At 40.8% G+C, this 26,329-nt stretch overlaps 1 protein-coding gene across 7 annotated transcripts in view; it reads right to left on the bottom strand.

The window, feature by feature from the left end:
- The window catches only part of LOC149151393 (uncharacterized), a 344,366-nt gene that overhangs the window by 276,917 nt on the left and 41,120 nt on the right, over positions 1-26,329 (bottom strand). For all 7 annotated transcript variants that reach the window (XM_089439365.1, XM_089439364.1, XM_089439362.1 and 4 more), the window contains exon 2: positions 18,311-18,424. In XM_089439365.1, the coding sequence (XP_089295491.1) occupies positions 18,311-18,397 (87 nt within the window). In that variant the 5' untranslated portion in view covers positions 18,398-18,424. The remainder of the gene's footprint in view (positions 1-18,310; positions 18,425-26,329) is intronic.

Raw genomic sequence — 26,329 nt, 5'->3', positions numbered from 1 at the left:
TCGCCCCTCCTGAAACCAGTCATGATCCACGGTGGAATTGCGGTAGATCTGTGTCGGAACTACGGTTCAGGCTGACGGAACCATGCACAAAACTATGTACGAAACCATCGTAGATCCATTTTTCCAAGAACCATGAAAAAAGGGCGAAGGACAAATGTATACCCAAAAAAATTAATTCATTGTAACTAGAGGGGATTAATTATTTTTTCCACCCTCAAATATTTTAGCCATGGAGTCTAAGTATGAGGTACCATGCACTAAAATATGTTTTACATCAAGATATTACAATTAATTCAACCCTCAAAGGGGGAATACACCTTTACACATAAACCCTTATGACATTACCCAATTTTGCAACACAATATGATCTAGTATAGACCAAGTGGTTTGTAATAAAATAATTTAGCTAAATGTGCTAAAATTACTCCCCAACACACTTTTACAAAGACTCGATATAACACTAGTATACACCTAAGATCATGTCAAGAGATTCCACCCTAGCTTTGGGTTTAAGATGGAAGAAAAACTCTGTCAATTATCTGTGTTTAGAAACACACATAATTCGGTGAGGTTAAAAAACTTCCTAGGATGAAATCTATTGCCAAAATCAGAGGCTTACCTAGGTGTTGTTACATAAATAAATGGTCATACTAGAATCATTTACAATATAACTTGCAGAAATTGGGTTTACAATGATAAAACTGTGTTGGTTGATGACTTTGAATTCTGAGAAAAAAATAAAAAATAAAAATCTTCATGTCTTCGCATTCTGCTTCCTTAGATTATTGACAAAGTGTAGTCAACAGGTCCATTACACTTGCAGCAAAGATCCCTTAAGGGATGGATTCACACCTCTCCAGCACCACTAAGAGGATGTCCATCACAGTTTTGAGAGCACATATGACTATGCAACCCCAACACTGCCCTCCTGAGATGAGCATTGCGCTTTGAGGAGCCTCCACGTGGTTGTTACCCCTTGCTACACTTTTGGATGTTGAAACATTGAGCCAAGAAGCCAAGGCATTGGCTTGACTGATCATGTGCCAAGATGGACCCAAGACACCCCAAGGCTAGCCTTAACCCTAGTTGGTGGAAGTTGCCTTGTTCCAAAGCCCAAATGATAATGGAGACCACTAAGATTGTTTGAGAGGGCTAGCACACCATGCCTTGATGCCAACGCTTTCTCTTAGGATTAGCACGTCAACCCTGCATACCCTAGAAGGGTGATGTGAGCTCTCTTGATGATGACATCATGGTGGAGATGTTACTTGGAGATGTACCCATGCAATTTGGTCATGTTCCTTGGAGTGAGAAGCACTCTTGGATCCACTTTGTCACTTGCTTGATGGAGATGTCCATTTTTGGAGGATGGCATCATGTTGGAAAGCCTTTCCTCCCAGGTATGGAGGATTGATGATGTATATCTTATTTTTATCATTTTGTAAAGCTATCTTAAGGACGGCTTGTAATGTTTAGGCCTAATTGAATGCTCCAAGCAAACTTTTAGTGATTTTGTTGCAAATTAATGAAAAGTGACTTGGTTGCCTTGATATAAATAGAGGGAAGTCCCTTTCACTTACTCATCATCACACACACTCATATCTTCTCTCTTGAGCAAGTGCACACTAGCTTTTTGGTCTTTCCTCTTGGTCACTATGGATGAATGATAGAGTGAATTGTCTTGGGAGGTTATTATCATGCAAACCTGTATTGACAAACCTACATGACACTTTTAGACAGTCAACCCTATCATAGTTGAAAGTCTCTTTGTTCGAACTGGTGTTTTCCAATCTCTGGGGTGTCCCGACTCCCTAGATGATGAATGTTATTATCTGTTGATTTTTGGTAGCATCGGATGTTCTCTAGCCATGAAAATTGGCGGAGAGGCTAAGGCACATGAGATCTCAAAGACCCAGAAATCGTTTGGGGAAATTCCACCCGGATGGAGAGATATTAAAATAATTAATATTTTTAATGGGGTTCCTAAGTCTAAACTTAAGAAAATTAAAATATTAATGTGTATTAATATAAAATGGGTGAGAATGTTCTAAATGACGAGGATCAAGCCAAATCTAATCTTAGCTGTTGATTAGGGTCTTAATCTCAGTCGTTGAATCGTCAACAGGAAAAGTATAAGAGGAGGCTTGAGGGTCAGTTGGAGATACACCAAGTTGATCAAGAATTCGATTTTCTGGGGCAGGGTTTGCTAAGAGAATCGAGTTAGTGATCTGTTGCAGCGAGGGGTAGTTCGGCAGAAGGCCAAGAATACATATTAGAGAGGCAGAGAAAGTGCCAGAGAGACAGCGCAAAGCCTAGGAAGACTGACGCAGAGGCAGCGAGGACTGACGCAGAGACTGAAGAGGCCAGCGCAGCAGCCGCAGAGGGCCAAGAGGCTGACGTAGAGGGCCAAGAGGCTAATGCAGAGGCAGCGAAAGCTGCGCAGAGCGCTGCAGAGATGACGTTGGGCTGTAGAGGCAGCGCTGAGGAATTTTCGTGGGGCAAACTGGGAGCTGAGAGGGAGACTGTTAAAATTGGCTAGGGCCAAACTCCATGTGGGTCTTCCTATTTATGGCAGCTAATATTTTTCTTGGATTCCTCTAATCGAGAGGTGTAGGATTGATCTAAATATCATCCAATTCCGACATGTATTCATGGATATATGAATTTATTAGTGTTACTTGACAATTTGTCAAGGTCAGCCAATAACCAAATTACCCCCTCTTATCCTCAATGTTTCATTATAAATAGAAGAGGTCTTCAAGTCATTTTACACACACACTTCTTCTAAGATCTCTCTCCACTCGTTTGGGTTTTGGTGGCTAGTTAGATCAACAGGGAGAAGCCCTAGTCGCAGTGAAGAAAGGAGCCCTAATTGCAAACCTAAGGAGAGACCTCTACGCTGCCCTAATGAAGATCAAGCTTCAGTCATGAAGGAGACTTATACGTTGTCCAAGTAAGGTCATCTAGCCACAGAGCAAGGAGGGTCAAGCCATGCCCTTACCGCAGAGAAAAGGACTAATGTAGCCCTATATTTGCAGATGAAGGAGGATCCTTATACACTGTCAAAAGAGAAGGCTCTACACAGTCAAGGAGGGTTTTATACACCACCAAGGGGAGCCTCTAGCCACTATCCTAACCGCAGTTTAAGGAGGCCTATCTAGCAGCAAGGAATAGGCCCTAATCACCGTCTTGAAGGTGCCCAAATCCGCAATCCTTAAAGACCTTAATCCACTATTACAGGAAGCCCTAAAGAGCCCTAGCCGCAGGTCTAGAAGAGACCTTAATCTGCAGTCTTATCCGTTGTCCTAGATGTTGTTCAGGTGTGCCCTAGACGCAGTTGAATGGAGACCCTAGCCACTGTATTGAAAAGAGTTTAGGCAGCTGAAAGGAAGACTTCTATACGCAGTCACAAGAGGCTTAATCTGCAACTGAGAGGAGGGTTGATATAGGCCCTAAATGAAGGCCCTAATCCGCAGCTACAGAAGGCCTGAATCCGCAGTCTATTGACCCTATTCGTAGCAAGAAAGAGATTCAGAATCTGCAGCAAAAGAAGGATCTTATTCACAGTATAAGGAGGTCTGGAAGGACAACGTTTCGATTGCCATAGAACAAAAGAAGCATGGTGACAGCACATTGATAATGATTGTTCCTTAGGATTGTTTCAAGGTTGATAAGTCATTGTCATCAAATCATCATATGAATGCAGAGTGTTGACTGTATAGTTGAGTCCTTGTAGGAATAAAGTCAGGATGTTATTAGTTGCTGACTGTTTGAGGATCATAGGCCTATCTTGCTACTAGCAAGCCATAGCCAGTAGCATAAGTTGTTCTATCAGTCATGGACAGCATGGCATACTGCAGACTTGAAGGCCTTTATTATTGATGAGAAGGATAATTGTTGAAGCAGTGTCAATCAGTGCAGCAAGAAGAATACAGTGTTTTGGAAACTATATTGAGTCAAGGTTTGACTATGTTCGACTCAGTTTGATGAGCTTCCTATTGATGCCACTTGGATGGAAGATTTTGTCTAGTTTGACCAGCATTGACTTCTCTGGTCAAGGGTTTTCTTCAACTGTCATAAATATTAGTTTTGTATATTTGTACTATCTCTCTCTCTGCTGAACTATTGAAGACTAAAGAATATTTGATCAAGGGTTTCCCCATATTGGGGTTTGTCCCTCGTTGGTGCCACATCTTGTGTCCTCTTGTCTTGGCTTGTCTTCTATTGTTTATGTTTATGTTCTATCTACACTTTACTATCATGCTGATGTGATTGCTAATCTGAATATTATCACTGGGCTAATATGAAAAATTGAAGTAAATTTCTCTCAGCATAGAACATACCAAAATTTAACATGGTATCAGATCTAAGGTGAAGACAAAGCCCAAGCAAGAGAGAAAGAGCAATGCAGGATCTAAGGGTCATTGCCATAGAAGGCCTGGATTCAAAGGAGGGAGGAAAGGCAGATGCTTTGCTTGCAATAAGTTTCACCACTATGCAAGGGAAAGTCCAAATAGAAGGGACACATCACATGATGATGATCACGATCACTCCAGAGGCAACTTCAACGATCGTAGGAATGACGGGTACAATGGCAAAGGAAAAAGGAATGCAGAACATCAAGGAAATGGTCGACCCTCCAAGAAAGCAAGGAACTCTAGGTATGAAGAATCAAATGTTGTTTCTAACAAGCAAAAGGAGTATTATCTTATATCGGGCCTCTCCTCTTTTCCGGATACTTTGGAAAATTGGCATATTGATAGTGGTGCTTCAAGGCACTTCACCAGATTCAAGGAAGCTCTCTCTAATCTAAGAGAGAAGGAAACAAACTTGGAGATTATTCTTGGAGACGATGCCACCTATCCTGTAAAGGGTGTAGGGAATGTTACTCTTCAACTGGATCAGGGTAACTCCATTCATTTGCAAGAAGTTCTTTATGTACCTGATCTCAAGAAGGACCTGGTGTCCATTTTGGCAATGGAAGACAAAGGTTACAAGGTGGCATTCATCGATGGAAAGGTAAATGTTTGGAAAAGAAATTTCAAAGATGCCTTTACTCTTGGGTTCAAGGTTGGCACTTTGTATCAGGTTGCAAGAAGTCCAGTGGGGGCCATGTCTTGCGACACATCCCTGCCCGATGTGAGACAGATGGTGTCAGGGATGCCCAAATTCAAAGAAGAGCATGAAGGTATGTGTCCGGGATGTACCAAGGGAAAGCTTATAAGGGGATCTTTTCCCTCAAGAAGTAGTGGGACCACAGATGTGGATCAACCCAATGGGTTTGAGGTTCACGACCAGAAACCTCATGTATACAGGTTATGTTAGAAAATTATATATTACGGAGCAATGGAACACATAAAATATTGCAGAAATATAAACACAGAAGACGCATAAAACAAGAGAGACACAGATATACGTGGTTCACCCAGTTTGGGCTACGTCCACCCCGAACAGCCAGTCTTTCCTTTCTATTATCCAGCAAAATGAAGAGACACAACCTACAGCAGATCCGCTGTAATATCCTCTGTTTTCTCTCACAGTCTCACCTCTCTGTTTCTCGCTCACAGAATACACATCTATTACACAGCCTCAAATACAATGCCCTCATATAAAGAGAGGGGTTGCCTTCTAGGGCAAAAAACCCTAAACTAAACATAAGTTCTACCGTCAGATCATCCGCCTAATGAACGGCCCAGATTGACTAGAAATTACTATACTTTCACAAGGCAATTTTACATCTGTTTTTAGCTTCGGGGGCAGCCCGCCGAGGGACCGCTGGCCCCAGGACCCCCCAACCGGGGGGATCGGCCCCCCCAAACCCCCGCGAGGGGGACAAGTCCCCCCCACGTGGAGGGGTGTACAAACTTCTTGGGGTATACATCCGGCTGAAACAAAGACCTCTGAACAATCATGCTCCACACACAACAATCTCCCACTTGGAGAATGATTGTAGCAACTCCACCGCTGCTTCATTTGCTAGACAATGACTCCTCTTTGGACCTGGCTGTTTCTCATCTTCATCGTCATCCTTGAAGACCAATTGAAACTGAGCATGTTCTCAGTTTCTCCCTGGTTACAACTTTTGTTAGCATATCTGCAGGATTCTGGCTAGTGTGTATCTTTTCCAGCTTCAACTCTCCATCTTCCAACACTGATCGTATGAAATGGTACTTGAGCTGTATGTGTGTAGTCCTAGAATGAAATGCTAAGTTCTTTGCAAGATGAATGGCACTTTGGCTATCACTGTATAACGTGCCCATATCATGCTCCTTACCCAATTCACCCATAAACCGTTGTAACCAAATCATTTCTTTACTAGCCTTTGTAGCAGCAACATACTCTGCTTCTGTTGTTGAAAGTGCAAAAACACTTTGGATTTTTGAAACCCAACTGACAGCTGTTCCACCAACAGTAAATACATATCCTGCAGTGCTCCTCCTATTATCTCTGTCACCTGCCATATCTGCATCAACATATCCCTATAGGGAAATGTTTGAACCACCAAAGCATAATGCTTGATTTGTGGTACCTTTCAAATACCTGAGAATCCATTTCACTACCATCCAATGTTCCTTTCCTAGATTGTTCATGTACCTGCTTACAACTCCCACTGCATGTGGAATATCAGGCCTTGTGCAGACCATTGCATACATTAAGCTTCCAACTGCTGATGCATATGGAACTTTAGACATATAATCCATGTCTTCTTGAGTCTTTGGGCACATTTCTTTACTAAGTTTGAAATGGCTAGCAAAAGGTGTACTAACTGGTTTTGCATTGTGCATGTTAAATCTTTTCAACACCTTTTGTATGTACTCATTCTAAGACAATGTTAATTTGCGATTTTTCCTGTCTCTAGTTATTCTCATACCAAGGATTTGTTTTGCAGCTCCCAAATTCTTCATTGCAAATGAATTTGCTAATTTTCTTTTGAGCACATTTATTTCCTGCATGTTAGATCCTGCAACAAGCATGTCATCTACATACAATAACGATATAATATAGCTTCCATCATTTTGTTTTTTCAGATAAACACAATGATCAGAGTGACATCTAGTATAACCTTGTTCAGATATAAACTTGTCAAATTTTAGATACCACTGCCTTGGAGCCTGTTTTAAGCCATACAAGCTCTTCTTCAACCTGCACACTAGTTTGTCCTTCCCTTTCACTTCATATCCTTGTGGGTGCTACATATATATCTCTTCCTCCAAATCCCCATGGAGAAAGGTTGTCTTTACATCTAACTGCTCAAGATGCAAATCTTCAACTGCCACTAGACTTAAAATAGTTCTGATTGAAGTCATTTTAACAACAGGAGAAAATATTTCATCAAAATCAATACCTTTCCTCTGTGCAAACCCCTTCACCACAAGTCTAGCTTTGTACCTCTATTTTCCTCCATCTTCTTCCTTCAGCCTGTAAACCCATTTATTCTGCAATGTAGTTTTACCTGCAGGCAACCTGACTAAGTCCCAAGTCTGGTTATGCATTAAGGAGTCCATCTCTTCTTCCATGGCTACCTCCCACTTCTTACTGCTTTCAACCTGCATTGCTTCTTCATAACATTCGAGTTCACCGGAATCAGTCAACAATAAATAATATAATGAGAGTATCGTTCAGGGGGTCTACTTATCCTAGTAGATCTTCTAACACCATTTTCAGGTGTTTGGGGTGCCTGTTGCTGTTGTGGTTGTTGATTATTATTATTTCAGGCACCTTTACTTTTTCAGTGATTTCATCAAGAACTGCGTATTCCTTGTTTTCTTTTTCATGTTTCTTTTCCTGCAACTGATTCTTATACAAGACCTTTCATTGAATATTACATCTTTGCTCCTAATGATTTTGTGATTTTCATAATCATATAAGCGATAACCAAAATCATTAACACCATATCCAATAAAGGTACATTTCTTTGACTTTGCCTCAAGCTTTGTTCTATTTTCTTTATCAATATGGACAAAGGCCTCACAACCGAAAGGCTTTAAAAGAGAGTAGTTTACCTTTTTACCTGTCCATGCTTCCTCCGGAACACCACCATCCAAGGAACTTGAAGGCCCTCTGTTTATTAGATAAACAGCAGTATCTACAGCATCTGCCCAAAACTGTAAAGGCAATCCTGCATGCAATCTCATGCACCTTGCACGCTCCATGATTGTTCTGTTCATCCTTTCTGACACACCATTTTCTTGTGGTGTTCTTGGAACTGTCTTCTCTCTGCGAATTCCATGCTCTGAACAGTACCTATCAAACTTTTTGCTACAATATTCAGCTCCATTGTCTCATCTAAGACACTTCAATTTCTTTCATGTCTCAATCTCAACCAAAGCTTTCCATTTCTTGAAAGTATCAAATACATCAGATTTATTCTTAATACAATAAATCCAAGTTTTTCTAGTTGCATCATCAATAAAAGTAACATAATAACGAGAGCCACCGAGAGATGATACTTGAGCAGGTCCCCATACATCTGTATGCACAAGCTCTAATTTTTCATTTTTCTTTTCTTTCCCAACTCTAAGAAATCTGACTCTCTTCTGTTTTCCATAAATGCAATTCTCACAAAAGTCCAAATCAACATTCTTCAAACCCAGCAACAAATTCTTTGAGTGAAGAATCTTCATCCCCTTTTCACTCATGTGTCCGAGCCTATGATGCCATAATGTTGCATCTGCTCCTTTGGAAGTTAAAGTATTAACAGAGTTAGAAATACCATTGCATAAATACAATGTACCAACCTTTTCACCTTTTGCTATTACCCGGGCTCCTTTGGTGACCTTCCAAGCTTTATCTGTGAAAGTTGTCACACAACCTTCACCGCCTAACTGCCCTATTGAAATCAGAATTTTCTTTAGATCTGGAACATGCCTTACCTCCTTTAGTAGCCATTGGTTTCCATTCTGTTGTTTTACAAGAACCTTACTCATTCCAACAATTTTACAGGGTTTATCATCACCCAAACAAACTTGTCCAAAATCTCCTTGAACATAGTCATGAAAGTATTTCTTATCAAGTGTGGCATGGAATGAGGCCCCTAAATCTACCACCCACAAATCAGTAATATTTTTGAAAGAAAGAATCAAAGCATCTTGTAACACCTCACGTGTCACATTTGCTTCATGATTGTTTTCTTGCTGTGAATCTCCTTCTTTTCCCTTCCGAGATCTACAATCTTTCTTTAGGTGTCCTTTCTTTCCGCATTTCCAGCACACTATCCCCGATCTGGACTTGGATCTGCCTTTCCTTGATTTACTACGATATCCTGAGCTCTTTCCTCTTTCCATTTTTCTTCCCCTAGACTCTGCACTCAAAGCATTTCCCGATGTTTCACCGGAGCTTTTCCGTCGCATTTCCTCGCTAAGGATAACACCGACAACATCATCAAACTTTAAAATACTAGATCCAGACACAGAGTTACTAATGGCCATTACTAAACCATTCCAACTTTCTGGCAATGAGCACAAGAATAACAGAGCTCTAACTTCATCATCAAAGTTTACCCCTACAGAACATAACTGACTTGTAACAGTATTAAAATCATTTAAATGATCTGCAACAGATCCACCTTCCGACATCTTCATATTAAATAACCGTTTCATAAGAAATACCTTGTTTGAGGCCGAGGGTTTTTCATATAGTTTCTCCAATGCCTTAATCAAACCCTCTGTCGTTGTTTCCTTCGAAATGTTGAAGGCAACCGACGCTGCAAGGCACAACCGTATTGTTCTGAGTGCCTTTCTATCGAGAAGGTTCCATTCTTCATCTTTCATACCCGTCGGCATCTTTGCTTTTCCGCCCAATGGTAGGTATAGATCTTTCTGATACAGATAATCTTCCATCTGCATCTTCCACAGTGAGAAGTTTTGGCTGTTAAATTTCTCGACCCTAAACTTACCATCTTCCGCCATTGCTCCCACTCAAATGAGGAACCCTTCTTTCTTGCGAGTTTATCAGCCAAATAGACCTTCGGCTCTGATACCAGTTGTTAGAAAATTATATATTACGGAGCAATGGAACACATAAAATATTGCAAAAATATAAACACAGAAGACGCATAAAACAAGAGAGACACAGATATACGTGGTTCACCCAGTTTGGGCTACGTCCACCCCGAACAGCCAGTCCTTCCTTTCTATTATCCAGCAAAATGAAGAGACACAACCTACAGCAGATCTGCTGTAATATCTTCTGTTTTCTCTCACAGTCTCACCTCTCTGTTTCTCGCTCACAGAATACACATCTATTACACAGCCTCAAATACAATGCCCTCATACAAAGAGGGGTTGCCTTCTAGGGCAAAAAACCCTAAACTAAACATAGGTTCTACCGTCAGATCATCCGCCTAATGAACAGCTCAGATTGACTAGAAATTACTATACTTTTACAAGGCAATTTTACATCTGTTTTTAGCTTTGGGGGCGCTGCCCCCGAGCCCCCATCAGGGGACCGCTGGCCCCCAGACTCCCCAACCAGAGGGGATCGGCCCCCCGGACCCCCGCGAGGGGGACAAGTCCCCCCCGCACCCCCCCGCGTGGAGGGGTGTACAAACTTCTTCGGGTATACATCCGGCTGAAACAAAGACCTCTGAACAATCATGCTCCACACACAACAGGTTAAAGAAAGCTCTCTATGATTTGAAGCAAGCATCCTGTGCTTGGTTTGAGAGGATTGACAGCTATCTAATGAAGCTGAGATTCACTAGGAGTGAAGTCGATCCAAACCTTTGCTTTAAGGTTGTGGATGATAGACCTCTCACACCGGTACCTTATGAGGACGATCTCTTTTTGACAGGTACAGACCCTCTCATTTACAAACATAAGAGGGAGTTGGATCCTGAACTTGGGATGGTGAACTGCAAGCCCGTGAGTACCCCAATGGAGCTTAACTTTAAGAAGTTATGCAGTAGCACTGTCGGACCTGAATTGGGAAATGCTTCTGAGTTTCGTCAACTCATTATAGCATTGATGTTCTTGGTGAACTCCCGTCCGAATATATGTTTTGCAGTTGGCTTGTTGAACCTATATATGGTTGAGCCTCATCACATTCATTGGATTGGTGCCAAGAATCTTCTGAGATATCTTCAGGGCACAATCACTCATGGAATGAGATACACTGCTAGAAATTTGAAGTTGCATGGTTATTCTGATTGGGCAGGCGGTGTGGAGGATCGTAAGAGCACTTCTGCGTGTTGGTTCTTTTTGGTTTTTGCTTTGATATCCTGGATGAGTAGGAAGCAGAAGTCGGTTGCTTTGAGCATCGCTGAGGCCGAATACATAGCTGAGAGTATGGCCTCCTGTGAAGTTGTCTGGTTGTGAAAGCTCTTCAATGAGTTGTTTGGACACATGCTGGATACCACAGTGATCTTCTGTGACAACCATAGTGGGATTCGATTGTTGAGGAATCATGTGTTCTATGATCGCTCCAAGCATATAGACATCAAGTACCACTTTATCTGGGATATGGTACAACGGGGAGCAATAAGGCTCCATCACATTGGGATTGATGTACAGGTCACCGATATTCTGAAGAAGCCCCTGGGAAAGGTCAAATTCGTGACTTTCCGAGAACGACTAGGAGCCGTGGAGAGACCCTCCCTTGAGGGTCTTGTATAATATGAATATTGAGCTCTGGGAGCTCCAGGGGGCTTGGGGTACTCCTTGGAGGAATGAGCAACCATAGGGTCAATGGTTCAGCCTTCCCCTAGTGGTTTGCTATGTAGGCAAGATGAGTGGTTCATCCTTCTCCTGCTAAGACACAATCATAGGGTGAGTGGTCCAGCCTCCCCCTAGTGATTTGTTGTATACAGGGTGAGTGGTTCAACCTTCCCCTGGGACACCCCTGGCGACATGTAGGCAGGATGAGTGGTTCATCCTTCTCCTGTTGAGACATCCTACCATGCAGTCTGGGACTCATGGGAAGTACCTCTCATTTGGCCAATGAGTAGGGAAATGAGGATAGCGACCATAGTACTACCGATGAATGCATCGTGTACTACCATACTCCCTATGCTAGGATGATATTGATCTGGGATCAATTGGAACTGACTCCGGTCAATAAGAGTGGTATGAGACACTCTCTTTATTTGGAACTGATTTCAGATCAGTAAGAGTGGTATGAGACACTTTCTTTATTTGGAACTGATTTCGGATGAGGAAGAGTGGTATGAGAACTCTCCATTTGGGACTGACTTCGGGTCAGTAGAGAATGGTATGATACATTCTCGATCACTTCTTCTTCTTCATAGTTCAGTAAAGCAAAGCAAGAGCAGTGCAGGGAACTGCATTGATGGCATAATTAGTACGGACTGGCAAATAAATTAGTAGATGGAGTTCTCCCTAGTTGAGAGGGAGTGTTAAAATTGGCAGCTAGGGCCAAACTCCATGTGGGTCTTCTTATTTATGGCAACTGATATTTTTCTTGGATTCCTCTCATCGAGAGGTGTAGGATTGACCTAAAGATCATCCAATTCCGACATGTATTCATGGAGATATAAATTTATTTGTGTTACTTGACAATTTGTCCAGGTCGGCTAGCAACCAAATTACCCCCCTCTTATCCTCAACGTTTCATTATAAACAGAAGAGGTCTTCAAGTCATTTTACACAAACACTTCTTCTAAGATCTCTCTCCACTCGTTTGGGTTTTGGTGGCTAGAGAGATCAAGAGGGAGAAGCCCTAGTCGCAGTGAAGAAAGGAGTCCTAATTGCAGACCTAAGGAGAAACCTCGACGTTGCCCTAATGAAGATCAAGCTTCAGTCATGAAGGAGACTTATACGCTATCCAACTAAGGTCATCTAGCCGCAGAGAAAGGAGGGTCAAGCCATGCCCTTGTCACAGAGAAAAGGAGGACTAATGCAGCCCTATATTTGCAGATGAAGGAGGATCCTTATACGCTGTCAAAAGAGAAGGCTCTACGCAGTCAAGGAGGGTTTTATATGTAGCCAAGAGGAGCCTCTAGCCACTGTCCTAACCGCAGTTTAAGGACGCTTATCTAGCAGCAAGGAAGAGGCCCTAATCAGTCTTGAAGGTGCCCAAATCCGCAATCCTTAAAGACCTTAATCTGTTGTTATAGGAAGCCCTAAAGAGCCCTAGCCGCAGTTCTAGAAGAGATCTTAATCCGCAGTCTTATCCGTTGTCCTAGATGTTGTTCAGGTGTGCCCTAGACGCAGTTGAATGGAGACCCTAGCCACTATATTGAAAAGAGTTTAGGCAGCTAAAAGGAAGACTTCTATACGCAGTCACAAGAGGCTTAATCCGCAGCTGAGAGGAGGGTTGATATAGGCCCTAAATGAAGGCCTTAATCCGCAGCTACAGAAGGCCTGAATCTGCAGTCTATTGACCCTATTCGCAGCAAGAAAGAGACATAATCCGCAGCAAAAGAAGGATCTTATTCACGGTATAAGGAGATCTGGAAGGACAGCTTTTCGATTGCAATAGAACAAAAGAAGCATGGTGATAGCACATTGATAAGGACTGTTTCAAGGTTGATAAGTCACTGTCATCATATTAGCATATGAATTCTGAGTCTTGACTGTATAGCTGAGTCCTTGTAGGACTAAAGTCAGGATGTTATTAGTTGTTGACTGTTTGAGGATCATAGGCCTATCTTCTTGTTGGGCTAGGCCGCGGGCCATAGCCGGCAGCATAGGTTGTTCTATCAGTCTTGGACAGCGTGGCATACTGCAGACTTGAAAGCCTTCATTATTGATGAGAAGGATAACTGTTGAAGCAATGTCAGTTAGTGCAGCAAGAAGAATACAGTGTTCTGGAAACTATAATGAGTCAAGATTCGACTATATTTGACTCAATTTTATGAGCTTCCTATTGATGCCACTTGGATGGAAGATTTTGTCTAGTTTGACCGCATTGACTTCTCTGGTCAAGGGTTTTTTTCAGCAGTCATAAATATCAATTTTGTATATTTGTACCATCTCTCTCTACTAAACTATTAAAGACTAAAGAAGGTTTGATCAAGGGTTTCCCCACATTGGGGTTCATCCCTGGTTGGTGCCACATCTTGTGTCCTCTTGTCTTGGCTTGTCTTCTATTGTATATGTTTATGTTCTATCTGGACTTTACTATCATGTTGATGTGATTGCTAATCTGAATATTGTCATTGGGCTAATATGAAAAATTGAAGTGAAGTTTTTTCTGAGCGATGGCGAAAGGAGTGTCTAGGGTTTGTAGCTTGGCTTTTCTAGTTTGCGTCGGCTCAACCTCTCCAAGAGCTGGCCGCCTTCTGTTCAAGAGCCAGACTGCAGACTTGAATCTGCAGGATTGCAAGCTTTTGCACAGGGCTTTCCACGGAATAGATGATGCCGCTGTCTGGACGGCTGCATTCCCTGCATTTGATCCAGACTGCTTTGATGCCGTCGCTTTCACAGCTGTTCACAATGCAAATAAGACCCACTCTGGAAATCCCACAGATTTCACCTCAGCAGCGAATCTGCCTCTCGAACCTGCCAGATCTGCCTGTAGAGGTACCAATGCTGGCAATACACATCGACTGGGTTGCAGAGCTGAAACGACAGGTTAGCAAGCCTCTGCACAGGGCTTTCTTTGGCATAGATGGTCCGCCGTCTGGGTGGCTGCACTCCTTGCAAATGTTCCAGACGGCTTTAAAGCCGTCGTCTTTACAGTAGCTCACATCGCAAACAAGATCTACCCTGAAGATCCCTCAGATTTCATCTCTGTCGTAAGCAAGCAGCAGATCTGCTTCTCGAACTCGCCAGATATGCTTGCAGAGGAGAAATCCCCTCCCTATCATCGCCATGGCAGATCTGCTCTCAGACGCACAAGAGGCCCTGGCACTGTGTCTAGGCACTTCTTTGACTCCTTTCAGATCCAAATTTCTCAACCTATAGGCAGAACCATCTTGCAATGGGTCAGTTCTTCAGATTTGGTGCTGGATCTCAAACTGGATCTAGAACGGCGGATTGGGATCCCTTCAGGCCTTCAAAGACTTCTCTTTCAAGGTAAACAAGTTGAAGACCTTCTTCCCCTCTCTTCTTACAGCATTACCAAAAACTTCTCTTTGGTGTTAACCCTTCGTTTGAGAGGAGGTGTAGCGGGACAGTCATCCTTTGCTCCTCCTTTCTCTTACAAAGATGTAGTACACTCTGAGAACCCCAAACCCCCGGAAGCCCTTAAACCTAAGCCTTTTTTGGTTGACAAGATAAAGGAAGTTCCCTTTGTTGAAATCACCCATGAAGGTCTTGCAATCCAACTTCAAGATTCTGCAGAAAGAGCCATCATTTGCAGATTCAACGGATTGTGGCCGCGATCTCAGGATCTCTATGCATGGATCCATGCAAACTGGACTCATCATTGTAAAATCAATTTCTATTCAAAATGATACTTCATTGTTCTATTTGAGGACAGTAAGCATTATGAAAAGGCTTTAGAAGAAGGCCCTTGGTTCATGGGAACTGCAGGGCACTTCTTGACTCCTTGGTTCCCAGATTTTGATCCAGCAACTGCAGTCATTACCAGGACACCTGTATGGATCAGGGTTCCAAACTTACCTACCCACTTATGGCAATGTGCAGTCTATAAAGCTATAGGCAACACCTTGGGCAATTTCATTATGGGAGATTACTAGCGAGATAACAAAGGTCTCTACACATATGCCAGAATATGTGCGGAGTTAGATTTGAGCAAAGGACTTCCAGAACAAATCAATCTCAAGATCAACGACTTTGTCTGGACCCAGACACTGGATTACGAAAATACTGCATTCCGTTGCCGCCATTGCCACCAATCAGGGCATCTGCAGAACACCTGCCCATCTCTCCCGGCAAAAAAGAATAAGGATAACCTCTCCAAGCCCAAGTCCAAACGATGGGCTCCATGCTCTCCACCTCCAGTTGTGGATTCTGAATCCTCTAGCTCTGAAGATGAAGGTAGCGATGCAGAATTGGATCAAGCCCCTCATTCTGTGGTCCCTTCCACCGATGGTCCGGCGCATTCCTCCGATACAGCCATCGCCCAGAAACGCGTCCATATGACCTCCTCCTCTGATTCAGAAAAGGAGGGCCCCCCTGTGGAGAACCCCAATCTTCAAGTTGTTATTGCTCATTCACCCCAGGATGGTTGGGTCGAAGTCAAAAAAAGGAAAGGGAAAAAGCTTCGTGTTGAGGCTTCTGCCCATTCTGGGTAGAAGTCAGTGTTTTTGCTTCCAGCCATATGTTGTAGCTTCTTGCTTGTTTCACTCCTCCGAAACCGAGGTTGATAGTCCTATCATTTCCGGTTGCCAGTTCTCTGTCTCTCTTGATTGTATCATCTTGTACCATATTTTTGATTAATAGAATTAGTCCAATTCAGAAAATAAAAAAAAATTAAAAAAAAATATATATATATATATATATACATATATGAAAAATTGAAGTAAATTGCTCTCAACATAGAACATACCAAAATTTAAAATAGACGCAGAGTCATAGAGGGTGACGCAATTCCAGAGAGAAGCTTGGAGCAGCTTTCATTGTCCAACTAAGGAACTGTCGAAGTTGTTGTGGGATCAATCATCCGGTTGCTAATCAGCCGGAATATCTGTCTCCGAGGAGAGGTACTTCTGCCAAGGAAAATCTCTGAAGGGTGAGCCATTTTTGGCACCCTAGTTGTATTCAAAAACTGCATAATAATAAAACCCTCATATCTGCTGCACCGGTTTTCCCGCATTGGGTTTTTCCAGGGACGATTGTCCAAAAATAATGGTGTCCCTTGTGTGATTGTCTCAGTTATTTCAATTGTTGATCTGTATATGTGTGAAGGCTGCATTTGTGTTTATTTCGGTATTTATATTAATAAATAACTTGTTAATGGAATGAACAAGTGGGAGACAATAAACCAGATAATGAAGTAGGGATTTCTAATGTGTCAAACTTAGAAATTTCCACATGGTATCAGAGCATTGCAGATCACAGGAGGACTGAAAGCACCAACAGAAATCTGAAATTTGCAGCAGTAGCAGCTGTCCCGAGAAATAGCGTTGTTCTAGAGCAGAAACAGCTAGAGAAGAAGTGATGCAGAACCTGTGTCAGCATTTCGAGCCAAGAGGGTCAGCGCAGAGGCAGAGGGGCAAATCAGGCCTACGCAGTCCCCCGTCATCTTTCTCAGCTAGGAAGGATTGACGTTGTGGCCAGGAGGAGCAAATTCGGCCCTTTCCCTTTTTGGGCAGCCAACTAGTACCCTCAAGACCATTGCAGAGGTGCCGAAAAACACATCAGTTCACTCACAACCAGAGGATCAAAGGGTTTAGTCCCATTGACCTATTTATGGTCATTCGTTGGACATTAATAAAATTTTATTATCAGTCAGTGCTTATTCAAAGTTTCAAACCTTATTGTGGTGCTGACTGCATTAAGGAAGCTAATATGTATTCTATAACTTTATCTGTTGTTTTATATAGGATGTATTTTCTCAAAAACAACTGGAGGTGAAAGTAGCAAAAAGAAACGAGGGATTCTTGAATGAGCAGACACAAAATGTTTTAAGGATGGAAAGGAAAAAAAAATTAAAATAGTAGTGGAATACAAGAATGAAATCCATGAGGCCTTGGGTGGTCTTGGAGAATGCCTATCAGGACTGGAAAAATAACAGGGAAAATCCAATGTAGAATATAAAGAGCTACTATGTCATGTCATCAGATAACAAGGAGAGATTCAACAGTGTCTAGACTATCTACAAAATTGTTAGGAAAGAAATTGTGATTCAAGGTATCTCCGATGGAAGAAAAAGGAAAGGATCTCTGGAGAAGCAGTACAAATTCCCAAGCCAGCAAAAAACGAGGACAAAGACCTGTTTGAGACCTTCCCCAGCAAAACAAGTCAAACCCAAAGAAAGATAAAAAAAAATGATGTTTCCAGGCCATTTCATTTGAACTGCTAGAATTACTTTTAGAAAAGTAAAACAATGTACTTTTTGTGATTTTTTGGAAAAATTTACGTGTGATAAACAGATGAAAATTCCAGGACAGAACCCTTATTTTGTCATTTCAACTTGTACTTTTTTGTAAATCCCTGATATTATTATTCTTTTTAATAACAAAAAAGATGTTAAGACTCTTGCGTTATAAATCATTGAAAGACTCATATTTATAATCATAGATATTAGATTCAATGGGTTGAACAACAACAACAAAAAAGTTAAGACCGTTTATAAATTATTGGAGGACTCATTTAGGTGCAAAAGCTAAAATTATGATTTCTCAATTAAAAAAGACTCAACCCAATGAATCTAATATCTATGATTCACATTTTTCTATAAGAGGTAAGCATGATTTGAAATTTAGCAGCGTAGGAGAGTATACCTGATTCTTGCATTCTTCCCATGTGCGATAAATCCCAGGATTGTACCCTTTCCGCACAGCGTAATAAAGGAACTTCTTCTTGGCCATGATCAGTTGAGATGGCTAGGAACATGTCTGTAAACATAAAGCAAAAAAGAATTCTTGGTCAGGAAACACCCCAGGCCCTCCTTAAAACAATGTGCTTCTGAAGTTTGAAAGATATGACCATTATATCTAAAAGTATATTATAGATTTCATTTACAAAGTGTTTTGAATTGCATTTGAGGATTACAAACCAACACCAAATAATGAAGTAAAACTGTAAAATGAAACAACCTGAATTGTTCATATCAATGCATGGTCAATATGGTTTCGGGAAACACATGGTCATTATTAACGATTACTAGAAATATCTTTATCAACATTTAAATCATACCTGTCATATACAAAACAGAAGAAAAACAAACATCATCTCTGATTAATTATTGACACAAATGCAAGACACAAGACTAACATTATCCATGTAATCTCCCAGCTATAAGGCACCCAATAATGTTCTTTGCCCCAGTTTGAAAGGATGATGGGAAAACTTTCTGTGGGAAGCTCGAAATCTATATCTTGATTATGATTACAAAAATCAATTGTGTGCCCATGCTATAAAAAAGCAAACAAAACTTTTCACATTGATCGGATCAAACTTATAGGATTACTAGCTAATATCCATGTAATCTCCCACCAGCAATAAGGCACCCTAAAATATTTTTTGCCCCAATTTGCAAGGATGATGGGAAAACTTCAATGCCAAACATTGAAAGCTTTCTATGGGAAGCTGGAAATGTATATCTTGATTATGATTATCAAAATCAATTGTGTGCTCGTGCTGTCAAAAACCAAACAAAACTTTTGAAATTGATGGAATCAAGAGTCAAACTTATAGGATTACTAGCTACTATCCTAGAAACTAACAAAATTTGCTACATAACTGTCTTCCCACAAGCCTGTAGAGTTGCTTATGAACAATCAAATTAGATTAAGAGGGATTTGTCTACCCCAACACTTGTGTGATGCAGACTTCAACCTTGAAGAAAAAAGGAGCAAACCAAAGATTAGATTTAAAATATGCATTGTTATTGTTGATATGAGATGACTGCAAAGTAGATTTATACATATATTTATAATCCAAAAGGATGCATTGATCATTGCATTGCTCACGAGTCACAACTACTATGATAGTGTTAACTAGTCATTCATATTAAGTATTGGGGGTTTTCACAATGCATTATATTAGATATCATTTTTGGGATTCAACTGCGTTAAGTAAGTCATTCATCTATGACCATTTCCATGAGAGGTAGTCGTAACTGACTAATTTCTCATGATTTTTGAATAGTCCACTTAGCACCCATTGCATTGGGTGATGCTCACTGGGGTGAAGAAGTGGGAATGAAACTAGTGAAATGAATCACATAGCGTCAATCATCACTTCCGGGGCTTGCACCCAGTAACTAGGGCTTCCCGGGAGGTCACCCATCCCAGATCGCCTCTGGCTCAAGCGCGCTTAACTGTAGAGTTTTCCCCACAATCAAGCCCACTTAGATTGCTACCCCATTTGCAAAACCTTATCAAGTATTGTGCCTCATGAACCATTCAAGTAGAGTTCCCTTCACTCTTGCGAAAACCCCCAATACTTAATTCAAAAGAGTGAAGGGAACTCTACTTGAATGGTTCATGAGGCACAATACTTGCGAAGGTTTTGCAAATGGGGTAGCAAGCTAAGTGGGCTTAATTGTGGGGAAAACTCTACAGTTAAGCGCGCTTGAGCCAAAGGCGATCTGGGACGGGTGACCTCCCGGGAAGCCCTGGTTACCAGGTGCAAGCCCCGGAAGTGATGATTGACGCTATGTGATTCATTTCACTAGTTTCAATCCCACTTCTTCACCCCTGTGAGCATCAGCCAATGCAATGAGTGCTAAGTGGACTATTCAAAAATCATGAGAAATTAGTCAGTTACAACTACCTCTCATGGAAATGGTCATAGATGAATGACTTACTTAACGCTGTTGAATCCCAAAAATGATATCTAATAGTCATTCATAATTAATAATTGGGTTTATAATAAAAACAATAATATAATATAGAAAGGATGTTATAGAACATAGTATTCCTTTAAAAGATGAAAATGCTAAACCATTTAAGTAGAAACTTAGGCAGATTAATCCTAAGTTAGCCCCTCTTGATCAGAATGAAATACAGAAAATGCTCGCTGCAGGTATCATTAGACAAACTCGACATTCTTCTTGGTGCTCGAATTTGGTAATTGTTAGAAAGAAGAATGGTACTTGTTAAAGAATCTAGGGCAATTCATGGCTTAGTGATTCTTCACAGACTTACTAATAACAGTTTGTGTTGTATTCTTCAATTAACTTTGTTATGTTAGTGTGTTCTTCAATCATTGAACAGTTATCAAAATAGAAGATCAACAATAGTACAAGTACACAAGATGTTGGCTCCAAGCCAGGGAAAAACCTCTCCTCTTGAGAGTAAAACCCTTGAATCTCTTCTTATAGATATTTAGATGATGAATACCAAGACCCTTGACATAATAGACACAAGGTTACCTCCAAGATGTTTGTCACTATCCTCTGCTCTGTTTGGCCTACAATTCACAATCTATAGACTTGATATCACTGTACTCCTCCTTATGTCTTCGTTGTCCAGTCACAGTCTTCGACTCCTTTTCTCGGCTGCCACAGTTCTTCGTTTATGTTATTAGTTCGTCATGCTCTTCATTCGTTATAATAGTGATAAGACGGGCCACCACCGAGAGTTATATTAAATGCAGCCACTGTGTATAGATACACAGTCCTTTGATGACTTCCGAGAGCTATCACAGTGAATGGATACTAACTTCGAAGAGACTTCCGAGAGCTTGACACGATGTATATATCGTAGGCAGACTTCCAAGATATTACCCCTGCTCACTATGTATGCGTACCTTTCTTCGCTGACTGTATTATGAACTGATCCGAAGACTTGTTACATTTGACTCCACGTCACTCCTTATATATATGGGTCAACGATGGTGCGAGTGCCTTGAATCTAGGCCAGCATATCATCAAGGAGATCGCTGCATTTTTGTAGAGCCGATTTGCACAAGGATTGTGACACTTGTTCTTGCAGTGTAAATCTTTGACCTTATGACTTTAATAATACTTATGATGAAACATAAAATCCTAAAGACATCAAGAAGAAGTCTTTGACCTATGGTAAACACATCTTGCTCATGAAACCCATGATGCAAGGAATAATAATTTTCTTCATAACATTATAATTACAAGTCATAATGAAAACCGAACCTAGTTACATTTTCTTCAACACTCCCTCTTTACTAGGGAGGTATTCATAAAATGGTACAAGGCTATTCAACATTAAAGAGATCTCATAAAAAGAGTCGGACTAGTAATCCATTTGTATAGCATCATTATAACCAACATTGTCACATAGCAAGGCCTTGACTAACAGCGCTATCTCTTAATAGATCAGAGCACAATGTTGGCGAGACCAATGATGATAGACACCTTCATCATTGTCTCTCAAGGTACATACCCACCCAGGAGTTCACTGAGTATGACCTTCTAGGACTATTCTTATCTTGGGTCCCCATCCCTCAAAGAATATCAGTCCTATTGCCTACTCTTATCTTGGATGCTCTACACATCCTCAAAGAGTATCGAATGCCAAATGATTACTCAATCCTCCATCCTTTCTTCAAAATGAAGACAATAATGATGTGTTTATCTCTCCCTCTCAGCTAGGGAGGATATGTCAACCAAACCAAGCTTATTTCTAAAATACATAAGCTTTTTATTGGGTAGACACTTCGTCAAAATGTCAACAGTTTGATCATCAGTGAAGATATACTCCAGCTTCAGCACACCATCTTGTACCAACTTTCGAATGTAGTGGTATTTGTTGTTTATGTGTTTCGTTTTCCCATGAAATACTAGGTTCTCGGATAGTCTTATACAGCTAGTATTATCACAATGTATTACAATAGGGTCCAGCGGTCCTGCAAACAAATCAGATAACATCTTTCTCAACCAGACCGCTTCCCTGCTTACTTCACAGGCTGCAACGTACTCGGCTTCAGCACTACTTAAGGCCACTATCTCTTGCTTTTTGCTCATCCAAGAGACCATAGAGGATCCTAGGCTAAAACATCCTCCTGTAGTGCTTCTTCCATCCTTCTCGCTTCCACCCCAGTCAGAATCAGTGAATCCTTCTAGATTGATGCTTCTTCCCTTTTCATACTTTAGACAATAATGGATGGTTCCTTGTAGATATCTTAGTATGTGTTTTGCAGCTATCCAATGATCATGTCTCAACTCTATTTGAAATTGGTTGAGAATGTTTACTGCAAAACATATGTCTGGCCGAGTATTCACTAGATACATCAGAGATCCTACTAGTTGTCTATACTTAGTAGGATTTACTGGACTGGATTCAGAGTTTCTTAGCATCTTCAAGTTTGTGATCATCGGAGTAGTCATGGGTTTGCATTCCATCATATCAAATTTCTTTAGTAATTCGATCACATACTTTCCTTGTCCCAAGTAGATTTCATTTGGTTCTTGCCAAACTTCTAGACCCAAATAGTAGTGCATGAGTCCTAAATCCTTCATATCAAATTCAGCTACCAGCAATTTCTTACATTCTTGAATTCTTTCTTCGATTCCAGTGATTAGAAGATCATCTACATATAGGAGTATGATGACAGGTTCATCATTTTCTATTTTGATGTAAAGGTTTGGATCTGTCGTGCTTTTCCTGAAACCCAATCTTTGCAAGTATGCATCCATTTTGGCATAACATGCCCTAGGAGCTTGCTTAAGGCCATAAAGTTCCTTCTTTAATCTGCAAACATGAGTCTTTCTATCATTTACTTCATATCCCAATGGTTGTTCGATGTAGACTTGTTCATCTATGGTACCATTCAGAAATGTTGTTTTGACGTCCATTTGATGTACCTTCCATCCCATGGATGCTGCTAGAGATATCAGAGATCGGATCGTGGTGTACCTTTTGTGGGAGCAAAGGTTTCTTCATAATCAATGCCTTCTTCCTGAGAGAAGCCTCAAGCCACGAATCTTGCCTTGAGTTTGTCAATGCTTCCATCTGCAGCGTGCTTGATTTTATATAACCATTTAGAGGTTACCACTGATTTTTCATCTAGTCATGGGACAATTTCCCAAACTCCATTCTTCATGATAGATTGGTATTCCTCATTCATTGCATCTTTCCATTTTTTATGTTTGGTTGCTTCTTCAAAGGTAGAAGGTTCTTCTTCAATGAGCTTTGATATGTATGCTGCATATCTTGAGTACCTTTTTGGTTTCTTGCTTTCCCTGAAAGTTCGATTTGTCGTGTGACCTTTTGCTTCTTGAAGAGTGGTTGTTAACCAGTTAGGTCTTTTCCTTCCTTCAGGGAGAGTGATTGGTTCACTAGGACCTTCTTCTTCTTGATGAGAGACTTCTCCTTCATTAGTAGCTTCTTCCTCAAAAATAGGAAGATCCTCCTCATCAAAATCAGATGGGAGATCCTTGGATTTCTTAAAGGCAACGCTTTCATCAAAGATTACATCTCTACTTACTTGTATTTGATTTCCTTCCTTTATGTAGATTCTGTAGGCTTTCGAAGAGTTTATATATCCAACAAAGATTCCTTTCTTGCTTGCAGGATCTAGCTTCTTCCTTTTGTCCTTGGGAATGTGAATATATACTGGACATCCAAATATTCAGAGATGATCAATATTAGGTTTCTTCCCAGTGAAGACTTCTTCTGGAGTTACATTGCCAAGTGACCTGTGAGGACTTCTATTTTGAATATATACTGCAGTTTTTGTTGCTTCTCCCCACAAGAATTTAGGTAGATCTTGATCATGGAGCATAGCCTTGACACTTTCTTCTATAGCTCTATTCTTTCGTTCAGCTACTCCATTTTGTTCAGGATTGTAAGGAACAATAAGCTCCCTCTTAATCCCAGCCTCCTTACAAAAAGCAATGAGTTCTTTGGAAGTATATTCACCTCCATTATCTGATCTTAGGATCTTTATCTTTCTTTCTGTAAGATTCTCTACCTCTGTCTTGAATTCTTGAAATTTTGTGAATACTTCATCCTTGGATTTAAGTAGATAAACCCAAGTTTTTCTTGAATGATCATTGATGAATGTAACATAGTATAGATGACCTCCAAGAGATTTGGACATGGGTCCACATACATCAGAGTGAATGAGATCTAAAATCTCTTGAGCTCTAGATGTACTATTTGCAAATGGTTTCTTTGCAATCTTTCCCAAGGCACAACCTTTGTAGATTCCTTCATGTTCTTCTTTAAGATTTGGAATCCCATTTACAACGGAATTTAGCATTGGTAGAATTTTGTAATGGAGATTACCCAATTGTCTATGCCATAATTCACATGGGCTTATCTCGATGTGGACAAGTGCTTGATTTTGAGGAGATGAGAGTCTGTATAGTCTGCCTTCTCTAACTCCAATGACCCTAGCCTTTTCAATGCTTGATTCTTTAGCCCAAACCATTACTTTACCATCTATAAAAGCAACTATATCTCCTTTTTCTTCTAGAGATGAAACTGAAATTAGATTTTTGTACAAACCTGGAACATATAATATGTTGTTGAGATGAATGTTGCCTCCACCTTCCAGCGGAATTGATGTTGATCCAATTCCTTTGACGGGATAGCTCTTGTTGTCACCAAGCTCCACTGAGTATGAGGATTTTCCTTTAGACAAGGTCTTGAGTTGCTTGTGATACCTGGTCATATGCCTTGAAGCTCCATTGTCTATTACCCATATGTTTTCATCTTGGAATGTTCTGGAGAGAGTTGAGAACAATCCTTCATTTCTTGAAGCTTTGAGATCTTGGGAAGAGAAGAATTTATTCCACATTGTTTTGAAGTATTGCTTGATTAGGCCAGCTAAAGATGAACACTTCTTCACAAGCTTTTCCATGATATAGTTGATCTCCTTCATGCCCTCCATGAACCATAGCTCTGATACCATGTTGAAGAATCTAGGGCAATTCATGGCTTAGTGATTCTTCACAAACTTATTGATAACAATTTGTGTTGTCTTCTTCAATTAACTTTGTTATGTTAGTGTGTTCTTCAATCATCAAACAGTTATAAAAATAGAAGATCAACAATAGTACAAGTACACAAGATGTTGGCTCCAAGCCAGGGCAAAACCTCTCCTCTTGAGAGTAAAACCCTTGAATCTCTTCTTATAGATATTTAGATGATGAATACCAAGACCCTTGACAAAATAGACACAAGGTTACCTCCAAGATGTTTGTCACTATCCTCTGCTCTGTTTGGTATACAATTCACAGTTTATAGACTTGATATCATTGTACTCCTTCTCCTTATGTCTTCGTTGTCCAGTCACAGTCTTCGACTCCTTTTCTCGACTGCCACAGTTCTTCGTTTATGTTATTAGTCCTTCATGTTCTTCGTTGGTTATAATAGTGATAAGACAGGCCATCACCGAGAGTAATAGTGAACGCAGTCACTGTGTATATATACATAGTCCTTCAATGACTTCCAAGAGCTATCACAGTGAATGGATACAGACTTCCGAGACACTTCCGAGAGATTGGCACGATGTATATATATTGTAGGCAAACTTCTGAGATATTACCCCTGCTCACTGTGTATGCGTACTTTTCTTCGCTGACTGTATTATGAACTGATCCGAAGACTTCTTACATTTAACTCCATGTCACTCCTTATATATATGGTTCAAGGTTGGTGCATTGAGCCGACAGGAGTGCCTTGAATCTAGGTTGACATATCATCAAGGAGATCACTGCATTTTTGTAGAGCCGATTTGCACGAGGATAGTGACACTTGTTCTTGGAGCGTAAACCTTTGACCTTATGACTTTTATAATACATATGATGAAACATAAAATCCTAAAGACATCAGGAAGAAGTCTTTGACCTATGGTAAACACATCTTGCT

This window comes from Pinus tabuliformis, chromosome 9, assembly GCF_031772625.1.
Source record: "Pinus tabuliformis cultivar Carrire ecotype Pingquan chromosome 9, CPIR1, whole genome shotgun sequence".
NCBI lineage: Eukaryota > Viridiplantae > Streptophyta > Pinopsida > Pinales > Pinaceae > Pinus > Pinus tabuliformis.
The sequence above is the reverse complement of the archived record's forward strand: the minus strand, read 5'-3'. Positions and strand labels throughout refer to the sequence as shown.